Source organism: Jaculus jaculus, chromosome 8 (genome assembly GCF_020740685.1).
Source record: "Jaculus jaculus isolate mJacJac1 chromosome 8, mJacJac1.mat.Y.cur, whole genome shotgun sequence".
NCBI classification, from domain to species: Eukaryota; Metazoa; Chordata; class Mammalia; order Rodentia; family Dipodidae; genus Jaculus; species Jaculus jaculus.
This window is the reverse complement of record NC_059109.1, coordinates 54,532,934-54,553,196: the sequence shown is the minus strand read 5'-3', so window position 1 is coordinate 54,553,196 and position 20,263 is coordinate 54,532,934. Positions and strand designations below refer to the sequence as shown.

The 20,263-nt window shown below is 43.9% G+C and overlaps 1 protein-coding gene across 1 annotated transcript in view; it reads left to right on the top strand.

The window, feature by feature from the left end:
• The first annotated feature begins 1,652 nt into the window (after positions 1–1,652).
• Eif3j (eukaryotic translation initiation factor 3 subunit J) overlaps positions 1,653–20,263 on the top strand; it is a 34,531-nt gene continuing 15,920 nt past the window's right edge. Inside the window, 3 exon segments of the mRNA XM_004673324.2 lie at positions 1,653–1,771; positions 1,862–1,965; positions 19,706–19,763. Coding sequence (XP_004673381.2) covers positions 1,723–1,771; positions 1,862–1,965; positions 19,706–19,763 — 211 coding nt within the window. The 5' untranslated portion in view covers positions 1,653–1,722.

Here is a 20,263-nt window from a genome sequence, read left to right as displayed (position 1 = left end):
TATAATCACTAAATTCTGACTGACTTTTATTTCTCAGATTGGTTAGGCTTCAGTTCTTACTGAATTCAGGATAGGGGAGGGGGTAGCTCAATGGCAGAACCTTTTCATAGAATGCTGAGACTCGGTTTTATTTCTAGAATGGCAAATAAGTTCATTCATAAAATACTCATGTACTGGGCATTTTGCCAAATGTTTAAGAAGCTACTGTGAATGACAGAGTGCCCTCTGCCCGTCTCTGCCTTCTGTCTTGCCTACTTTCAATCCACCTTTATAAACAGATGTCATATAAATTGATCATCACTCTACTGATACGATTGCCAGGCATGGAGGTGCACGCCTTTAATCCCAGCATTCAAGAGGCAGAGGTAGGAGGGTTGCTGTGAGTTCGAGGCTAGCCTGCGCTAGAGTGAGAAGCCTTACCTTGAAAAATAAAAACAAGCAAAAAAAAAAAAAAAAATCATTATTGTAGTGTATTTCTTGAAAGACCTTCCTTATAAAATGCTGCTTTGACTAAAAATGTACAAGAAACATGGCACTGTGGTTTCCACTAGAAAGAGTGGCTGATCGATGTGCCTTTTGATGATTGTTAAGTATACTTAACACATATTAGAAGACAAACTTAAAATAGCAAAATCAAAGTATCTAAAGTAGCTAGTCCTACAACAGAGCCCAGTGTGACCCAAAGAACTAAGAATTTTATCTCGTTTTAGACCTTTTATCATTAATTTACCTGTTCGGTACATATAAGAATGTGCCAGTAGGTCAGGTGAGGAGTCACAAGCGTTCTTCCTACCGGAAATACACCACAGCACGTTTCGCTTTGGTCTCTCCAACTCCGATTACACTAGCGTCTGCCTTAGAAAGCCTTTCCTGCAACTTCGCCAACGTTTTACCTGTTTACTTTTAACCTCACAATGGTTCTTTCTGGTATAGCCTTCCTAGAGTGTCGGACTCTGTTTACAGAACTACTCGACTGAGGACAAACCAGAGCTTATGCCTGCCTGGCACGAACCAAGGAGTCCCGGAATTGTTCTGCGAAACAACCGGCGCGCTAGCCTCCGAGGACTCACGGGCACAGAAGAGCCGAGGGGGCCTGGGGTCGTCCTCCATCTAGCAGAGGCTCTGTGGACGCCCACGTGCCCGGGCTGGCCCCACGCACCTGCGTCTGGCTGGAAGGCTGCAGGACGCGGCCCGCGGCCCTCTCCTCTCGCTCCGTACCCGCGCCGGCCGTTCCCATCCCACGAGCACGCGACGGCGCCCTCCGGGGACGAGGGGAGGGGGAAGCCAGGCCAGCGCCCGCAGACGCCTTCCCGAGCGCCGCACGAACGAGACGCGGGAAGCCGACCCTCTGCACCGGCCTGCGCCCGGGGGCTGTGAGCCCAGCGCCAAGCTCACTTTTCCCGGGAGGGGTGTGTCCAGGCTGGGGGGGGAGGGCGGGGGTCACCGCGTCCCCGCGCCACCGGCCGGTCCGGCTAGGCGCGACGAGAAGCCTGCGGCCCCGCCTCGCGCCTCGCGCGCCCGGGTGCACGCCCCGCCCCGCCCCGCTCGCCCCGCTCGCCCCGCCCCGCCCCGCTCGCCCCGCCCCGCCCGCGCGCCCGAGGGGGCGGAGCCTCGGGGCCGGCGTGCGCAGTCAGCCACGGTCCCAGCCTGCCCCGCGCGGGCGATCGAGAGCAAGCCCGGTGACTCACCCCTGCCGCGCTTAACTCTCACGCCCGGCTCGACATGGCGGCGGCGGCGGCGGCGGCGGCGGCGGGGGACTCCGACTCCTGGGGTGAGCAGAAGTTGCGGGCCAGGGCGCGGGCAGGTGCCGGCCCCCCGCGTAAAGGCAGGTGGTAGTAACGCGTCCCTTTCCGTTCCGTAGACGCAGACACGTTCACGGTGGAAGAGCCAGTGCGGAAGGTGGGGGGCGGCGGCACGGCCGGCGGGGACCGCTGGGAAGGCGAGGACGAGGACGAGGACGTCAAGGTAGGTGCCGCCGGACCGGCGCTGTCGCGGCTGGGCTTGTCGCCGGCCAGCGGCGGGAGGGCTCCGCGCCCAGGGGTGCCGCCCGGGCCCGGAGGCCCGTGGGGCCTGGCGGTGCCCTCTTTCCCTGGACTCTCGCTGTCCATGTGGGCCGAAGACGGACGGCTGCGTGTCCTGCGGGACTGTGGCGGAGGGCGCGGGCGGGCGGCCGGCCCCACACCTGCATGGCCGGGCCCGCTCTCCTGCCTGGGTCCCACCCGCCAACTGGCGACCAGAGGTGACAGCGGCATCGGGGCCGGCCCACGTGCAAGCCTCGCTTGCATTCCAGTGCCTCTCTCCCGAACAAGAAGAGCCGACTGCGAGTTCCGAGCTCCATGCTCATCCCATATGGACGGTCTTTAGATCTGCCTGCCTTTTCTAGAAAAGTTTAGTGTCGGTAACTTAGGTTTCTGTCTGACCCAGAAGGCTCCTTTATAGTGTGTTCCAGCGGCTAGGTGAGTGAAATACCTTGTTTTAACGTCAGCCTTTCTTTCTGCGCTACACAAATAGAAACAGTAAAATAACTTGTAGCTTTCCTCCCTCCTCCCCCCTCCCGTGGTCACAAGGATGAACTGAGCACCGAGAGAACCAGCGATTAGAGGACAGAGGCCTGAGTAGTCCACACAGCCCCATGAAAAATGGAGAATACAGTTACTTATCTGTACATAGGCCTACAAAAACATTCAAGATTTGGCGGTTGTACTACACCAGGTCTAGTGATTGTATTTGTTTTTCTGTCATTGGTAAATTTGAACCATATTCACCTTCATGGTTTGTTTTCAAAAACTCCAGGATCTCATACAGCTTTTGATGACTCTGTCTTCTCTGTTTGGCTTTAAAAGTAGCTACCCCCCCCAAAAAAAACTAGCTATGAAAGTCTCAACTCCATAATCCTGTCCTACTAAAGAAGTTTTCAAAGCCTCATGCATTTAAGTTTTGTATGAAGTGGAAAGTAATTTTTCTCCTTTCAGTTAATCTAGTGGATATCTTATTTCTACTAACAACTATCTTTACATCGCTGGAAATTTTAAGCCAGATAGTCACTGTGAAATTAATATTACTGTTTGGATTTTTCCCTGTTCTCCATTCTTCTGAAGTGAATGTTCAGTTCATCAGACAGTCTTAGTTTCGGGAATCCTGTTGGCGTTGCACATTGTTAATAGTAGCATTACTGACAGCGTTTACTCAGATGCCTTGTGTCCATGTAGTATAGGCTTGGGAATGGGTTGTTACCAACTTTCTTAAAGATTGTTTACATTAGAGCACATTTTTAGTTTTTTGCCTTAAGGTCATATTTGATTTTTCACTGTTTTCTAGGAAGTGGAAGTTAAAATATCTTATAAAATTTGGGAATACGTTTAAAAAAATTAGAGGAATTAGGATTCCCAGGAAATTTAAGGTTTATTCTGGAGTGATACCTGGAGTTTTGAAATCTAAATCATGCAGGTACTGGTGTATATAATTCTCATCACTTGGAGATTTGCAACTAAAGTACTATAAAAAACTACTTTTCCCAGTCACTCTTCCAATGCAAATTTTACATATAATTATATTACTTTATATGTGTGTGTATCTTTTATTTCTTCCTTTTTTTTTTTTTCTTCCTTTTTTTTAATGGTAGGCTCTCAATGTGTCATAGGCTGATGTGGAACTCTAGTCTTGGGTTGTCCTCAAACTTATAGCGATTTTCTTACTTCTGCCTTCTGATTGCTGGGAATAAATCTTTCTTTTAAAATTATTTATTTCGGGCTGGAGAGATGGCGTAGCGGTTAAGCGCTTGCCTGTGATGCCTAAGGACCCCGGTTCGAGGCTCGGTTCCCCAGGTCCCACGTTAGCCAGATGCACAAGGGGGCGCACGCGTCTGGAGTTCGTTTGCAGAGGCTGGAAGCCCTGGCGCGCCCATTCTCTCTCTCTCCCTCTATCTGTCTTTCTCTCTGTGTCTGTCGCTCTCAAATAAATACATAAAAAAAAATTAAAATTATTTATTTCTTTACTTAAGAGAGGGGGAAAGAGGCAAGTAGAGAGAGAGAGAAAATAGGTGTGCCAGGGCATCTAGCCACTGCAAACAAACTCTAGATGCTTGCGCCACCTTGTGCAGCTGACCTATGTGGGTCCTGAGGAATTCTATGCAGGCAAGAGCCTTAATTACTAAGCCATCTCTCCAGCCCCAATAAAATCTTTCTTTCACATAATGCTTAATTGATCTTGAAGGTTAGCCATCTGTGTTCCAGGGTTGAAATGGTTTATTTACATTGATTTGGTTTCCATGAAATAGTATTCATGAAATAGTATAGTTTGCTCAGTTTTGGAATTGGAGTGATCTTGGGTTTTTTGTTGTTGTTGTAAGGTTGGGTCTAGCCCAGCTGACCTGAAATTGTAGACTCCCGGTGGCCTTATTCACAGGGATCCTCCTACCTCTGCCTCTTGAGTGCTGGGATTAAAGGTGTGCGCCACCATGCCCAGCTTGATCTTGTTGTCTTGACATATTCTAGATTTATGACCATAAGCCTTTTACATTTTCTCAGTCTGTGAATGGTCACGATGTGACCTACATCAGAGTTGCTTTGTATTTTATTTTTCTCAATTTTTATTAATATTTTCCATGATTATAAGAAGTATCTCATGGTAATACCCTCCTTGTCCCTCATTTTGTATTTTAGATGAGTGATATGATCTAGCACTTACTAAGTATTCAATAAATGCTGATTTCTTACTCATGTTTTTCTTCATTGTTTTTTGGTTAATGAGAATATGTTTAGGCTGTTAAGATCTGGTATCTGAGGATTACTGTTACTGTGTGTTTTGATTTCCCAAAGTGAGGAGGATTAAGCACATTTTAGAAAATATTTATTTATTTTCAAGCAGAGGGAGAGAGAGAAAGAAAAAGAAAGGGCACATCAGGGCAAACTTCGGATGCACGTGTATCTGGCTTTACGTGGGTGCTGGGGACTCTAACCTGGGTTGCAAGGCTTTGAAGGCAAGCACCTTAACCACTGAACCATCTCTCTAACCCACATTTGTTTATTTATTTATTTGCAAGGGAGAGAGAAAGAAAGTAAGAGTGTATATAGTGCATCAGGGCCTTTTGCCATGGCAGTTGAACTTCAGACACATGCTCTACTTTGTGCACCTGGCTTTATGTGGGTACTAGGATATAGAACCTGAGCCATCAGGCTTTTCAAGCAAGCACCTTTAACTGCTGAGCCATCTCTGCAATCCTGATTAAGCACTTTCTGTACAACTCACATGTTCTGTGAATTTTGCATTTGTAATGGAAGTTCATGGTTTTTACTTGTTCAGAGAAAACTTAATTTTGCTACTTGGGATGGAAGATGACATTTTTGAATTGTAATGTCTTAGTATTTAAATCTTTTTTTGATTTTTTAAGATTTATTTATTTATTTGAGAGTGTGAGAATGGGCACACCAGGGCCTCTAGCCACTGCAAACAAACTCCAGACACATGCACTACCATGTACATCTGGCTTACGTGGGACCTGGAGAATTGAACCTGGGTCTTTAGGCTTCACAGGCATATGCCTTAACTGCTAAGCCATCTCTCCAGCTCCAGAACTTAAATCTTTTTTATGGGAAGATGCATACAAGGCTTAGTTTTCATGTAGTCAATTTATAGTCCTTTATATGTAAATTTTTAAAAAAAGATAGTCATGCTGGGCGTGGTGGGTCACACCTTTAATCCCAGCACTTGGGAGGCAGAATTAGGTGGATCACTATGACTTCTAGACCCGGCTGAGACTACATAGTGAATTCCAGGTCAGTCTGGGCTAGAGTGAGAGCCTACCTCAAAACAAAAGATTGCCCTTAGTTTGGGCAGGGTGACAAGTGCCTATAGTTTCAGCTCTTGGAGGACAATAACTTTAGTCCAGGAATTCAAGACCAGTTTGGTCAACATAATAATAAGATGTCCACTTCAAAAAAATAATAAAGAGGGGCTGGAGAGATGGTCTGGTCACTTGCCTGCAAAGCCTGTGGGTTCGATTCCTCAGTACCCATGTAAACCAGATGCACAAGGTGGCATATGTGACTGGAGTTCATTTGCGTTGCTAGAGTCCCTGGCGCACCTGTTCTCTCTCAAATAAATAAATTTTTAAAAAATTAAAAGTAGCTGGGCGTGATGGTGCACGCCTTTAATCCCAGCACTCGGGAGGGAGGCAGAGGTAGGAGTATCGCCATGAGTTTGAGGCCACCCTGAGATTAGTGAATTCCAGGTCAGCCTGGGCTAGCTAGAGTGAGACCCTACCTTGAAAAACCAAAAAAAATTAAAAGTCTTCACAAGCAACTTAACATGGAGACAGTTTTTGTTTTTGTTTTTTTTAATGTTATATCTAATGCTTAACCATTTGTAGTATCCTGGAAATGGAAAACTAATGTCTTTGTTTTAAATAATTTGCTCCAGTAGTTTATTATCTTTCATTACAGTATTTTTTGCCCTTTTACTTTTTTAAAAAATATTTATTTGAGGGCTGGAGAGATGGCTTAGCGGTTAGGTGCTTGCCTGTGAAGCCTGAGGACCCCAGTTCGAGGCTTGATTCCCCAGGACCCACGTTAGCCAGATGCACAAGGGGGCACATGCATCTGGAGTTTGTTTGCAGTGGCCAGCGGGCCCATTCTTCTCTCTATATCTCCCTCTTTCTCTCTCTGTCTGTCACTCTCAAATAAATAAAAATAAACAAAGAAAAATATTTATTTGAGCCTCAGGTTCCCTATGCAGTACTCGTCTCCATCGCTTGTTCACTGGTGGCGCCCTTGCTGGAGGACACAGCCTCCTGGATGGACCATGAGGCCCCTTAGCTGTGGTTCTGGCCTAACTTCCCTGACGCCTTTCAGCACTGGGCCCTTCAGCCTCTTTGTTAGTTCCCCTGGCTCAAATGTCACCAAGCCACAGTGCCCTTGATGCTGGGATCAGAGGTGAGGGCAGGACCTGCCATGCAGGCAAGGATCAGGAGGTGGGGCTCATAATCTCACTGCACAGATGAGAAGTCAGAGGCCAAGAGCCCAGGGTCACACACAGACAGGAGTGTGGAAGGAGTGAGGCCTGGGGAGATGGATCAGTGGTTGAGGGCACTTGCTTGCAGAGCCTGCCAGTCAGCAATTCAGTTCATAAGTACCTATATAAACACAGATGCACATCTCCACTAGGTGGCACAAGCATCTGGAGTTCAATTTCAGTGGTTGAGGCCCTGGCACACCAATTCTCTAAAATAAAACATATATATATATATATATACACATATATATATATATATATATATATTTTTTTTTTAAAGGTGCTATAACCTATTCCAGTCTGGCTCAGAGACAGGCTAGGGTTGACTTCAGGTCACACAGCAGGGCAGAGCAGGTTCTGGACTCCTAGGGTCCTTTTACTCTGTTACACTGCATCATCCGTGTCCCCTGAAGAGGCATCTTGGCTAGCCTTAGGAGACAAAAGCATGGCCTGAACAGCCTGGCTAGCTGGGCTCTCTGAGAAGCTGGTCACAGCTTAGTACTGAGCAGGGTGCAACAAGCCTATGCACTAGATGTGGAGGCTGAGGTTCAGAAAGTCAGGGTCCAAGTCGGGCGTGGTGGCGCATGCCTTGAATACCAGATCCCGGGGTGGCTGATGTATGCGGATTGCTGTGAGTTCGAGGCAGGCCTGGTACTACAGAGTGAATTCCGGGTCATCCTGGGCCAGAGTGAGACCCTACTTGGGGGGGGGGCAGAAAGTCAGGGGTGTGGCTGAACTGGAAGAGTGTCCAATCTGTACCCGTGGCTAGCAACGGGGTAGGCAAAGGCCCGAGGCCGGGACGGAGCAACAGTATTGACTGCTGCCCCCCCCCCAAAAAAATTAAAAATATTTATTTGAGAGAGAAAGAAGCAGATAGAAAATAAAAGAGGCAGCTAGAGAGAATGGGCATGCCAAGACCTCTAGCCACTGCAAATGAACTCCAGATGCATGCACCTCCCTGTGCATCTGGCTTATGTGGATACTGGGGAATCAAAACTTGCATCCTTTGGCTTTGCTGGCAAGTGCCTTAACCACTAAGCCATCGCTCCAGGCCCCCCTTTTAGTGTTTTTTTGTTTTTGTTTTTGTTTTTTTTTAGTATTTATTTGAGAGAGAGAGAATGGGCACGTCAGGGCCTCCAGCCATCCAGATGCATGTGTCTACCTTGTGCATCTAGCTTTACATGCATACTGGGGAACTGAACATGGATCCATTGGCTTTGCAGGCAAGTGGCTTAACCGGTAAGCATCTCTCCAGCGCCCCCCCCACACTTTTTTATTTTTTATTTTTATTTTTTTTATTTTTAATTTTTTTGGTTTTTTGAGGTAGGGTCTCACTCTAGCCCAGGCTGACCTGGAATTCACTATGTAGTCTCAGGGTGGCCTCAAACTCACGCAATCCTCCTACCTCTGCCTCCCAAGTGCTGGGATTAAAGGCGTGCGCCACCACGCCCAGCTTTTTTAGTTTTTAATAGTAGCCTGGCAATGGAAGAAATCATCTTAATGTAAAGCTGTGGATCTCTTAATATTTATTGAATAAAAGATCTACTTTCTTATTTTTATTTATTTGAGAGAGAATGGGTGTGCCAGGGCCTCTAGCCATTGAAAAAGAACATGTGCCATTGTGTGCATCTGGCTTATGTAGGGTCTGAAGAATCAAACCTGAGTCCTTAGGCTTTGCAGGCAAGCACCTTAATCACTAAGCCATCTTTCCACTCCCTGCTTTTTTTATTGACATAATTATAACCCATAATTATTGATAATAAATTATGATAATTCCCTCCCCTACTTTCCCCCTCATAAGTCCACTCATCATATCCCCTCCCTCTCTCCATTAGTCTCTTTTATTTTGATGTCATTGTCTTTTCCTCCTGTTATGATGGTCTTCTGTAGGTAGTATTAGGCATTGCAAGGTCATGACTACCCAGTGCACTTTGTTTCTGGAAGATTGCTTTGCAAGGATCTTTTTTTTTTTTTTTTCTTCCGGTTAAAAAGGTAAAAGCTAGGAAACATACTTTACTGGCACACTGGTTTTTTGTGGGGTTTTTTTTTTTGTACCTTTTTATTATCCCAATGTTGTGCAGAGGCAGTGGGAGAAATTATTCACTTGGTGTCTTCCTCATTGCTAGAATGATGTGTAGCATATATCTGTTGAGTATGCTGTGGGTATCTACTGAAAGCAGGAACAATACAACTTTGACACCATTTTACTAGTCTCTGCACTTCAATAGAATAGGTTGAACATTAGGTTCATTCACAAAGGGTATAGACTTTGTTTTGAGGAAACTTCTGGCTGTGTTCAACTATCAGGCATGTGTTTGTTAGTGTTTTATTTTGTTTTTAGAGGTAGGGTTTCACTCTAGCTCAGGCTCTCCTGGACTATGTAGTCTCAGGGTGGCCTCGAAATCATGGCAGTCCTCCTACCTTTGCCAAGTGCTGGGATTAAAGGTGTGTGCCACCATGCCTGGCTTAGGGTAGTTTTGGTTTTTTTTAATAGTTACAATTCTGTGTTTTAAAAAATATTTTATTTATTTGACAGAGAAAGAAGGAGACAGAGAGAGAATATGGGCACACCAGGGCCTCTAGCCACTGCAGACAAACTCCAGATGCATGTGTCCCCTTGTGCATCTGGCTAATGTGGATCCTGGGGAATCGAACCTGGGTCCTTTGGCTTTGCAGGCAAATGCCTTAACCACTAAACCATCCCTCCAGCCCATAATTCTATGTTGTTTAAAAAATTTTCAATTTATGTGGGGGTGGGGAGGGAGGGAATTACCATGGGATATATTTTATAATCATGGAAAATGTTAATAAAAATTAAAAAAAAATTTTCAATTTATTTATTTGAGAGCAACAGAGAGAGAGAGACAATGGGTATGCCAGGGCCTCCAGCCACTGCAAACGAATGCCAGATGTATGTGCCCCCTTGTGCATCTGGTTTACGTGGGTCCTGGGGAATTGAGCCTTGAACCTGGGGTCCTTAGGCTTCACAAGCAAGCGCTTAACTTCTAAGCCATCTCTCCAGCCCTCTATTTTATTTTAAATAACAACTTCCATAATTGTAGACAATAACCCATGGTAATTCCCTCACTCCTCCCACTTTTCCCTTTGAAACTCCACTCTCCATCATATCCCCTTCCCCTCTCAATCAGTCTCTCTTTTATTTTGATGTCATGCTCTTTTCCTTCTGTTATGATGATCTTTTGTAGGCAGTGTCAGGCACTATTAGGTCATAGATATCTAGGCCATTTTATGTGTGGAGGAACACATTGTAAGGAGTCCTACCCTTCTTTTGGCTCTTACATTCTATTCTGCCACCTCTTCTGCAATGGACCCTGAGCCATGGAAGGTGTGATTGAGATACATCAGCGCTGAGCACTCTCCTCTGTCACTTGTTCTCAGCACCATGGTGCCTTCTGAGTCATCCCAAGGTCACTTCCATCTGAAAAGAGGAGCTTCTCTAACCAAAAGTGAGAGTGGCATTAATATATGGGTATGAGCATTAAGAAAAGTGCTTCCTGGGCAGATTGGTGAGCATAGTATATACTTTTAGCCAGGCAGCAGCAGACATTACACCCCTAGGGCTCATGACTACCCCTGTTGTAGGTTTTCAGTATTGGGGATGTATTCCCTCTCATGGAGCAGGCCTCCAGTCAAATTAGAGGGCAGTTGGTTTCCCCCATAACAGATGTGCCACTATTGCACCCGTTGGCTCATTTCACCTGGCTGGCCAAATGTAAGGCTTGCAGTGTCCACTGTTGAGTATCTTCACTGGTGATTTCTCTCTGTCCTATTGAACTGCATTCTGCATGGCTTTTTCCAGCTTTCTGTCAGCTGGTTTACATTGAGGTTTTCAGCTCAGCTCCAGCAGATTTTCTCAGTGACCTTGCAGCAAGTATGTGCAGTCTTCAGCAATAGGGTCTTACCATCTATTCCTGGTGGGAAACCAAGGACCTCAGCAATGACCTGTAATGTTTTTCGAGGTAATGTCTCAACTCTAGGTCAGGCTGACCTGGAATTCACTTTGTACTCTCAGAGTGGCCTTGAACTCACTGTGATCCTCTTAAGACTGCCTCCAGAGTGCTGGGATTAAAGCCATGTGACACTATGCTTGGCTTCTTTTTTTTTTTTTTAAAGAAATATGTTATTTGTTTATTTATTTACTTCTTTGAGAGAGAAAGAGGCAGGTAGAGAGAGAGAAGGGATGGGCATGCCAGGGCCTCCAGCCACTGCAAACAAACTCCAGACATGTGCGCCTCCTTGTGCATATGGTTTACATGGGTCCTGGGGAATTGAACTTGGGTCCTTTAACTTCTGATCCTATTTGCACTTCCCATATTACATGCACCACTACACCTGGTTTATGCGACACTGGGGAATCAAACCTAGGGCCTCATGCATGCTAGGCGAACACCATACAACTGAGCTATAGCCTCAGCTCTGTTTTTTTTTATTTATTTTTATTTGAAAATGAAAGACAAAGAGAGAAAGAAGCAGAGAGAGAGAGAATGTGTGCTCCAGGGCCTCCAGCCACTACAAATGAACTCCAGACACATGCGCCCCTTGTGCATTTGGCTAACGTGGGTCCTGGGGAATCGAGCCTTGAACTTAGGTCCTTAGGCAAGAGTTTAACCACTAAGCCATCTCTCCAGCCCCCTGGTTTTTTTTTTTTTTTTTTAAGATAGGGACTTTTTAATTTTTATTTATAAGAGAGAAAGAGAGAAAGATGCAGAAAGAGAATGGGCACACCTGGATCTCCAGCCACTGCAAATGAACTCTAGACACATGTGCCACCTTGTGTATCTGGCTTACATGGGTCCTGGGGAATTGAACCGCAGACCTTTGGCTTTGCAGACAAATGCCTTAACCACTAAGCAATTTCTTTAGCCTTTGAGATAGGGTCTTGACTGAACTCTGAAAATTCTCTTGCCTCAGCCTCCTTGAGTGCTGGGATCACAGGTGTGTCGCTTGGCTTAAAATTAATATTGGAAAGAGAATATTTGTGTAATTTCTTATGAAAAATATCAAATCTACAGGAGAGGAAAAAAAAAACGTATGTTTCTTCTACCTCCTTCTTAACTAGATGATGATGTTTTTCTTTTAAAGATGGCTTTGCACTGAATCTAGAGCTAACTAATTCAGTTAGACTACCTATCCTCCAGGTCCCAGGGATCTGCTTCCGCAGCTCTGGCTTATTGGTACATACTGCGTGCCTGGCTTCCTTGTGTGTTCTGGAGATCCAAATTCAGATCCTCGTGCTTGTGAGGTAGCATACAACCAACATCTTTCCCTCGCCTGCCATTTGCTTCTTTTCTTTTCTTTTTCTTTTTTTTTTTTTTTTTTAACATTTCTATTTATTTATTTGTCTGAGAGAGTAGAGAAGGTATGGGTGCATCAGGGCTGCCTGTCACTGCAAACAAACTCCAGATACATACGCCACTTTGTACAGCTGGCTTTCTGCAGGCACTGGAGAATCAAACCCAAATGGTCAGGCTTGCAAGTAATCACCTTTAACTCCTGAGCTATCTCTCCAGTCCCCAACTCTCCATTTGTTTTTTTGAGACAGGGTCTCACTTTGTAGCCCAGGCTGGCCTTGGAACTCAGAGCAATCCTGTCTCAGCCTCCCAAATGCTGTGATAATGGACATGAATGAGCCACCATGCCTGTGATTGTGAAGGAAATCCTATCCTATACCCTACCAACTTTTCTGTTTTGTTTTGTTTTTGTTTTTCAAGGTAGAGTTTCTTTTAAGTTTTTTTTTTAATTTTTTATTTATTTGAGAGCGACAGACACAGAGAGACAGACAGATAGAGGGAGAGAGAGAGAATGGGCGCGCCAGGGCTTCCAGCCTCTGCACATGAACTCCAGATGCATGCGCCCCCTTGTGCATCTGGCTAATGTGGGACCTGGGGAACCGAGCCTCGAACCGGGGTCCTTAGGCTTCACAGGCAGGTGCTTAACCGCTAAGCCATCTCTCCAGCCCTCAAGGTAGAGTTTCATTCTAGCTCAGGATGACCTGGAATTCATGTAGTCTTAGGGTGACCTCCAACTCATGACAATCCTCCTACCTCTGCCTCCTGAGTGCTGAGATTAAAGGTGTGCAGCACCACGGGCTCCTTAGCAACGTTTATAAACTAGCAAGTTTTGTGTTAGGACACTAACTTTTTTCTTGGCACTACTGGAGATTAAACCAAAGACCTAATGAATGGTGGGCAGGTACTCCACTTTTAAACTATACCCCCAGCCGTGTGTATGTATTCTTTTTAAAGCATTTATCTATTCTATTTGCTGTGCTGGGTCATTGCAAATAGATTACCATTTGTACAATTTCTTAATATTGCTTAGCCAAGAGTTTGTGTAGAATTCCTTGCTTGAGCGTTAAACACCAGGGTTGCCTTTAAGTAGGAGTTTATAATACCAAACTTTTACATAACTTTGAACATCTGATCTTCCATCTCTCAAGTGCTGAGAGTGCAGGCGTGCACCACTACTATGGCTTGTTTCTGTTTGCCAGAAGAGAGAAAATGGGTACATCATAGCCGCTAGCTCCTGCAAATGAATTCCAGATGCATGCACCACTATGTGTGTCTGGCTTTTTACTGGATGATAGAACTCAGGTCATTAAGGTGCAGACAAGCACCTTAACCGACGGAGCCAACTCTCCAGCCTCTAAAAACTGAACTTTTAGAAGTCTAGCTTTGCCAGGATTTTATTGCAGGCTTCTGAGGCTGTTCAGAGCGAAATTCACACAGCTTATAGAATGAGAAAAGGTTTTTTTTTTTTTCCACCAAAGAGTATCATGTATCTAACCAAATTATTTAAAGAAAATAAGGGAACTATATTAGTTTCTGGGCTATTGTTAGGGGAAAAACATTTTTACTTTTTTATTTTGTTTTGTTTTGCTTTGCTTTTTCGAGGTAGGATCTCACTGTAGTCCAGGCTGACCTGGAATTCACTCTGTATTCTCAGGGTGGCCTCGAACTCACTGCACTCCTCCTACCTCTGCCTCTCGAGTGCTGGGATTAAAGGCGTGCACCATTACTGGCTTGGCTTCTTTTTTTAAGCTGTGTCTAATTTGATAATCTATAAATATGTCTTGCTTCAATTGAAAAGCATTTCCTACCCTAAATGTGTTCTCTCATTGCATGTGACATTCTGTAGTTGCATATTACAAAAATGACAAAACCGGCCAGCTGTTAGATATATTGTTAGGAATAAAAGGAAAGCATCATTTAAAAAAATTTTTTTTTTTCCCAAGGGTCTCACTAGTCCAAGATGACCTGGAATTCATTATGTAGTCTCAGGGTGGCCTAGAAGTCGCGGTGATTCTCCTATTTCTGTCTCCCAAGTGCTGAGATTAAAGGCGTATACCACCATGCCTGGCCATCTAAAAAATAATTTTCCTTTTTTGTGGCCTTGAACTCATGTCAATCCTCCTACCTCTGCCTCCAGAGTGCTGGGATTAAAGGCGTGCACCACCATGACTGCTTAGGTCTCTTTTGAAGTATGGCGTAAGCTTATTATCTCTGTGTAGTATATGCACATGTATTTGTACATGTGCATGCATGTAATGCACATATGTGTAGGAGCTAAAGAAAGACATTAGGTATCCTTTGTCATTCTCCCCCCTTATTTCTTTGAGTTAGTTTCTCACTGACCCTGGAGCTTACTGTTTTCAGTTAAACTGGCTGACCAGGCAACCCCAGTGTTCATCCTCTCTGCCTTCACCCTGCACTGGGGTTATGGGTATGTGTAACCATACCTGGCTTTTTATGTGGATGCTGGGAATCAAACTCAGGTCCGCATGCTTGTGCAGCAAAAGGTTCTTATCTAGACCCTAAAAGTCCCAATTTTAAGTGTCTGGGAAATCTTTTGTCATTTTATCTTCATGTTATTACCAGTAGTTACAAAGTCCTCATAGTGACAGAAAAATTGGCAGAAAAAATCTGAAGCATTGTGGTAGGCATTCTACACTACATTTACTTTTCAGGCACCTGCAGCTTTTTTTAACTAAGGAAGTAGTTTTTGTTGTTGTTTGTTTTATTTTTTTTAATTTATTTATTTGAGAGCAACAGACAGACAAGAGAGAGAAAGAGGCCGATAGATGGGCATGCCAGGGCCTCCAGCCATTGCAAACGAACTCCAGATACATGCACCTCCTTGTACATCTGGCTTACATGGGTCCTGGGTAATCGAGCTTCGAACCAGGGTCCTTAGGCTTCACAGGTAGATGCTTAACTGCTAAGCCATCTTTCCAGCCCCAGGAAACAGTTTTGATTTTTTAATTTTTATTTAATTCCTATGGAAGGATACTTGGCCGTTTATGGATCCAGCTACTTGGCTCTTTTTTTTTAATATTTTTATTTTATTTATTTGAGAGAGAGAGAGAGAGAATGGGTACACCAGGCCAGGGCCTCCAGCCACCACAAACAAGCTCCAGATGCATGCGCCCCTTGTGCATCTGGCTTATGTGGGTACAGGAGAGTTGAACTGGTATCCTTTGGCTTTGCAGGCAAATGCCTTAACCACGAAGCCATCTCTCCAGCCCCTTGGTCTTTTCTTTAGGGGCTTAGTTTTAGTTTGGTAGTAACTTGGCAAAATGCAAGCATTTGGGGATGATTATGACAAGCATGGTTTGCCTTTCATGGTCCTTTTATGAGCTGAGTAGTAGGTGCCCTGACTTCCCAGCACTCACTGATAGAACTGCCCTTTTTCCTACTAAAACCTTTTCTTATACCTGTAATCCTAGCATTTTGGCAGTGGAGGTGGGAAGATTATGAATTTGAGGCCAGCCTGAGCTACATAGTTCCAGGCCATTCTGAGTTACACAAGATCCTGTCACACACACACACACACACACACACACACACACACACACACAAAATCGTAACAATTATGTCAGAATAGAATTCCTAGGTATATTAATGGGAGTTTGTCATATGGCTCAGAAGCATTGACTGAGCTGGCACATAGAGTTGATGTGAATGAGCTGCTGATGGAGTACCAACATTGAACTGTTGGTTTCTCTTCTTTGAGGCATTTCCATGCAGCCGCTCCTCTTCGGCAATAGTCTTTCCTCTTGGCTCCTTAGTATCAGCTAGCCTTTGAGACCAGTTTCTTGAAAAACTATTATAGACAATTGAAGTTTGAAGTTGTAGCTAGGCATATCATGTTAGTATGTACTGTAATTCTTTTTTTATGAGATCTCCTATAATCCCAGGGGAACTCATTTAAGAACTAATTGAAAGAATGGATTTTAGTGGGGAGGGATTTAGATCTCAGATAGTTATTTTATATTTCAAGACTCAGAAGTTGTGTTTACTATCATTTAAGAAACTTTGGTTCACTCAAAGCAGTCCCTTCATTGTTCTTCACTAAGATTGTGGGCTGGCTATGTCTGGGCCTTGGTTTCCTTGTGTGTAGAATGAGGATGGTGCTACCTTATTTTCAGGTGTTATGAGGATGAACTTTAATGTTACTACATAAAATGTCCTATCAATTTGTAGAGCACTCAGGTGCTATTGTTATTCCTTGTTATTATTTTTGTAATATGTACTCACTAGAAGTGTGCCCAGGATCTTCCTAACCAAAGCACTGCCTAAGTAGCATGTCAGACTCAGTCTTCCTTTTGGTGACCATCAACCACAATACCTGGTAGTTAACTGTGATTTTTAGCTCTTTGAATCCTTTTGTACTACAGCGTCTTGATGTAAGAGTTTAGGCATACCATCAAGGTAATACAAACACTTGATCCTTAATTTCTAACTCTAATGTCTTATCCAAATAATGACTAATTGCTTTGTTTTCAGTCTATTAAAACTTTGAGCCATGGATTAAACTGCCAAGTAAATGGTTATAAAAACATAGTTTTATATAAAATTCTTCCCACTCAGGTTTAATCAGGATGTTTGAATTCCCCCCCCCCCCCCCGAGGTGGGGTCTCACATTAGCCTAGGCTGTCCTGGAACTCACTCTCTAGTCTCAGTCTGCCCTCAAACTCAAAGTGGTCCTCCTACCTCTTTACCTTCTGAGTGCTGGAATTCAAGGCATGTGCCACGACACCTGGTTGGATTTTTAATTTCTTCAGTGGGCCTGCAAATTTTTATTGAGAATCAAGGCTTAATTTATGTCTGTAGACTGATTTCTATCTATGCTTTATCTTGCTATAGAAGTAGAAGCTTGGTGACATAGTTGTGGCACATTAGTCAGCCTCTGCCTCTTCTAGTGGCATCAGGGTCTCCTGCTTTGCATCTATCACCTTGTCTCAGCTTCAGATGGCACATCTTAGTATGCCTGGTTGTTGCATTCAGGCTATCTATACATAAAAGCCTAATTTAAATTCAGGGCTCTCTCACCATTAAACTTGAATCTTCAAACTTGTATAAAGCCTTCAGTCAATTTATATGTAGCTCAGTGACTGTCCTAGAAAACAATATATAGCCCAACTTCAAAGTGCCCTGCCCAACCTAGGTAACCATAGCCATAAAGGTTTAATTAGCTCATGACTCTTCTTAATACTGGGCTTAAAACTGTTGTGTAATTCAACTTATTAACAAGGGTTGTGTATGAGCCAGAGTATGGGGTGGTTTTTATGTTTGTTAAACTAAGAAGGAAGTATAAAAGATCTTAGGCCTCAAAGATGGCTCAGTGGATGCCTGCTGTGCAAGTGTGAGGAACAATGTAAATGTTGGGTGGGTATGGCAGCCTGCCTGTAGTCCCAGAGTTTATGAGGTGGAGACAGGATCTCCTGAGCAAGCTAGCTAAGTAGACTAGCTGGATCAACAGCTGTGAGTTTAAGTGAGAGCCCCTGCCTCAGTAAATAGAGTAGAAAGCATCAAGTGACCCAAAGTCAACTTTTGGGCTACACACACACACACACACACACACACACACACACACACACGTAAAAATAGAAGTAAATAAATTTAGAGAGAGAGTCTCTGTTTTAAACACACATACACCATCCACACACCCACCCCTGTGTGTGAGAGAGAATGGGTGTGCCAGGTCCTCTAGCCACTGCAAACAAACTCCAGACACATATGCCACCTTGTACATCTGGCTTTATGTGGCTACTGGGTAATCAAACCCAGCAAGTACCTAAACCACTGAGCCATCTGTCCAGCTCTGTTTTGATTTTTGTAATTTTTTTCAGCTTTTGGAGTATATGTGTACATACATACATACATGCAGAGAGAGATTGATTAATTGGTTGGTCTTGGAGATGGAAGTCAAGTACAAGTAAAATTTGTGTTTTTGGTTTTATATATGCCTTATGCACATATCAGACAGGAATTTTATATAGTACTTTCAGCATTTTTCTGTTTTCATTAAGATCTATCAATGGGTCAGATTTTTTTTTTTTTTTCTTTTGCAAATACTGAGGATTGAACCTAGGACCTTGTACATTCTAGTCAAGTACTCTACCACTGAGTTTTACCACTAACCCTCATCTTTTTGTTTGTTTGTTTTTGTTTTTGTTTTTGAGGTAGGGTCTCACTCTGGCCCAGATTGACCTGGAATTAGTCTCAGGGTGGCCTTGAACTCAACGGCGATCCTCCTACCTCTTCCTCCCCAGTGCTGGGATTAAAGGCATGCACCACAATGCCCAGCTTTTAGTTGTATTTTTTAGACAGGGTTTTACTGAGTTGCCCAGACTAGCCTTGAACTCATTAAGCAATCCTTAAACTTGGATTCTGTCTTGCCTTAGCCTTCTGGGTGGCTGGGATACGAGGCTCAGGCACTTGTAGCAGAATTCTGGATTTGTATGTCTTAGAAAATAATCAGTGATAAAGCTAACAAGTTAAAAAGTTAATGTTTAAGGGCTGGAGAGATGGCTTAGTGATTAAGCACTTGCCTGTGAAGCCTAAGGACCCTGGTTCGAGGCTTGATTCCCCAGGACCCACACAAGCCAGGTGCGCACCTTGGGTGGAGGCCCTGTTGCACCCATTCTCTCTCTCTCTCTATCTGCCTCTTTCTCTCTCTGTCTCTCTCAAATAAATAAAAATACAAAAAATAAAAGTTAATGTTTGAGAGTTGAGAATGGTATACATGCCTGTAATACCAGCATTTTGGGAAGTAAAGGCAAGAGTTAAGGCCAGCCTTGGCAATGTATTGAGTTCAAGGCTACCTAGGCTTCATGAGACCATCTAGCCTCTGTCCTAGCTTAATGTTCAGAAACCAATAGTTTAACATATATATGTATGTATGTATGTATGTATGTATATGATTTACCTATTTAAGAAAGAGAGAATAGGCATGCCAGGACTTCTGGACATTGGACCAGGGTCCTTAGGCTTTGCAGGCAAGTGCCTTAACCACTAAGCCATTTATTTGTACAGCCTTCCACCCAGATAGCTTTTTTAAATAGACAAATAACCAACTACATATGATAGGGAAAAGAAAATCCCTATTTACTGAAACAGCTTGGGAATTTATGAAATACTAGGAACAAACCTAAAGAGAAATGTGTAAAACTTCTTAGAGGGAAACTTTTTAAAGATATAAAAGTAAACTTGAAAAATGGGAAGGTAAGCATTGGCTAAGGGACTTACCATGATAAAGAGGTCAGTTTATCCTGTGGTAAATTGTTTATTGTACCCCCCCAAAAAATAACAAAAATTTGTTTCTGTAATGTTAGGTTAGTTGATCATGGAGATAGAAAGCATACAAGAATTATTAATGGAGGCCTTTTCTTTAGGATAACTGGGATGATGATGATGATGAAGAAAAAAAAGAGGAGGCAGAAGTAAAACCAGGTGAGTTACTGGTGCTCCTCTATTTCTGGTTTTATATCATCCTAGGTATTTGAGTCTAAGTTAATGGGAAAATGCTTGCAACAGTGAAAATGTTAGTATTCTGAAGCCAAGCTTCCTTACCTTCCCTCTTTCTTCATGCCTCTTTTTATCCCCTCAAAACATAATCAGTTGATACATCTATCTGTTGCTTTCCTGTTTGACTGCTGGATCTTGTAAGGATAAGTAGAGGATATGGCATTATGGTTAAATGACCTGCCTTGCTTGAAGGATGGTGGGGAAGTATGCAGGGGAGACATTTTGGATCTTTAGGGTTAGATGAGAAAAGGAAAGGAAGAGTCCCAGAAATTTCCCATATTTCCAGGACATCACCATGTTTCTGAAAACTGGGAAAGATTTGCCTCTTTTTTTTTGAGATAGGGTCTCATTGTAGCTCAGGCTGACCTGGAATTCACTATGTATTCTCAGGGTGGCCTCGAGTTCATGGTGATCCTCCTACCTCT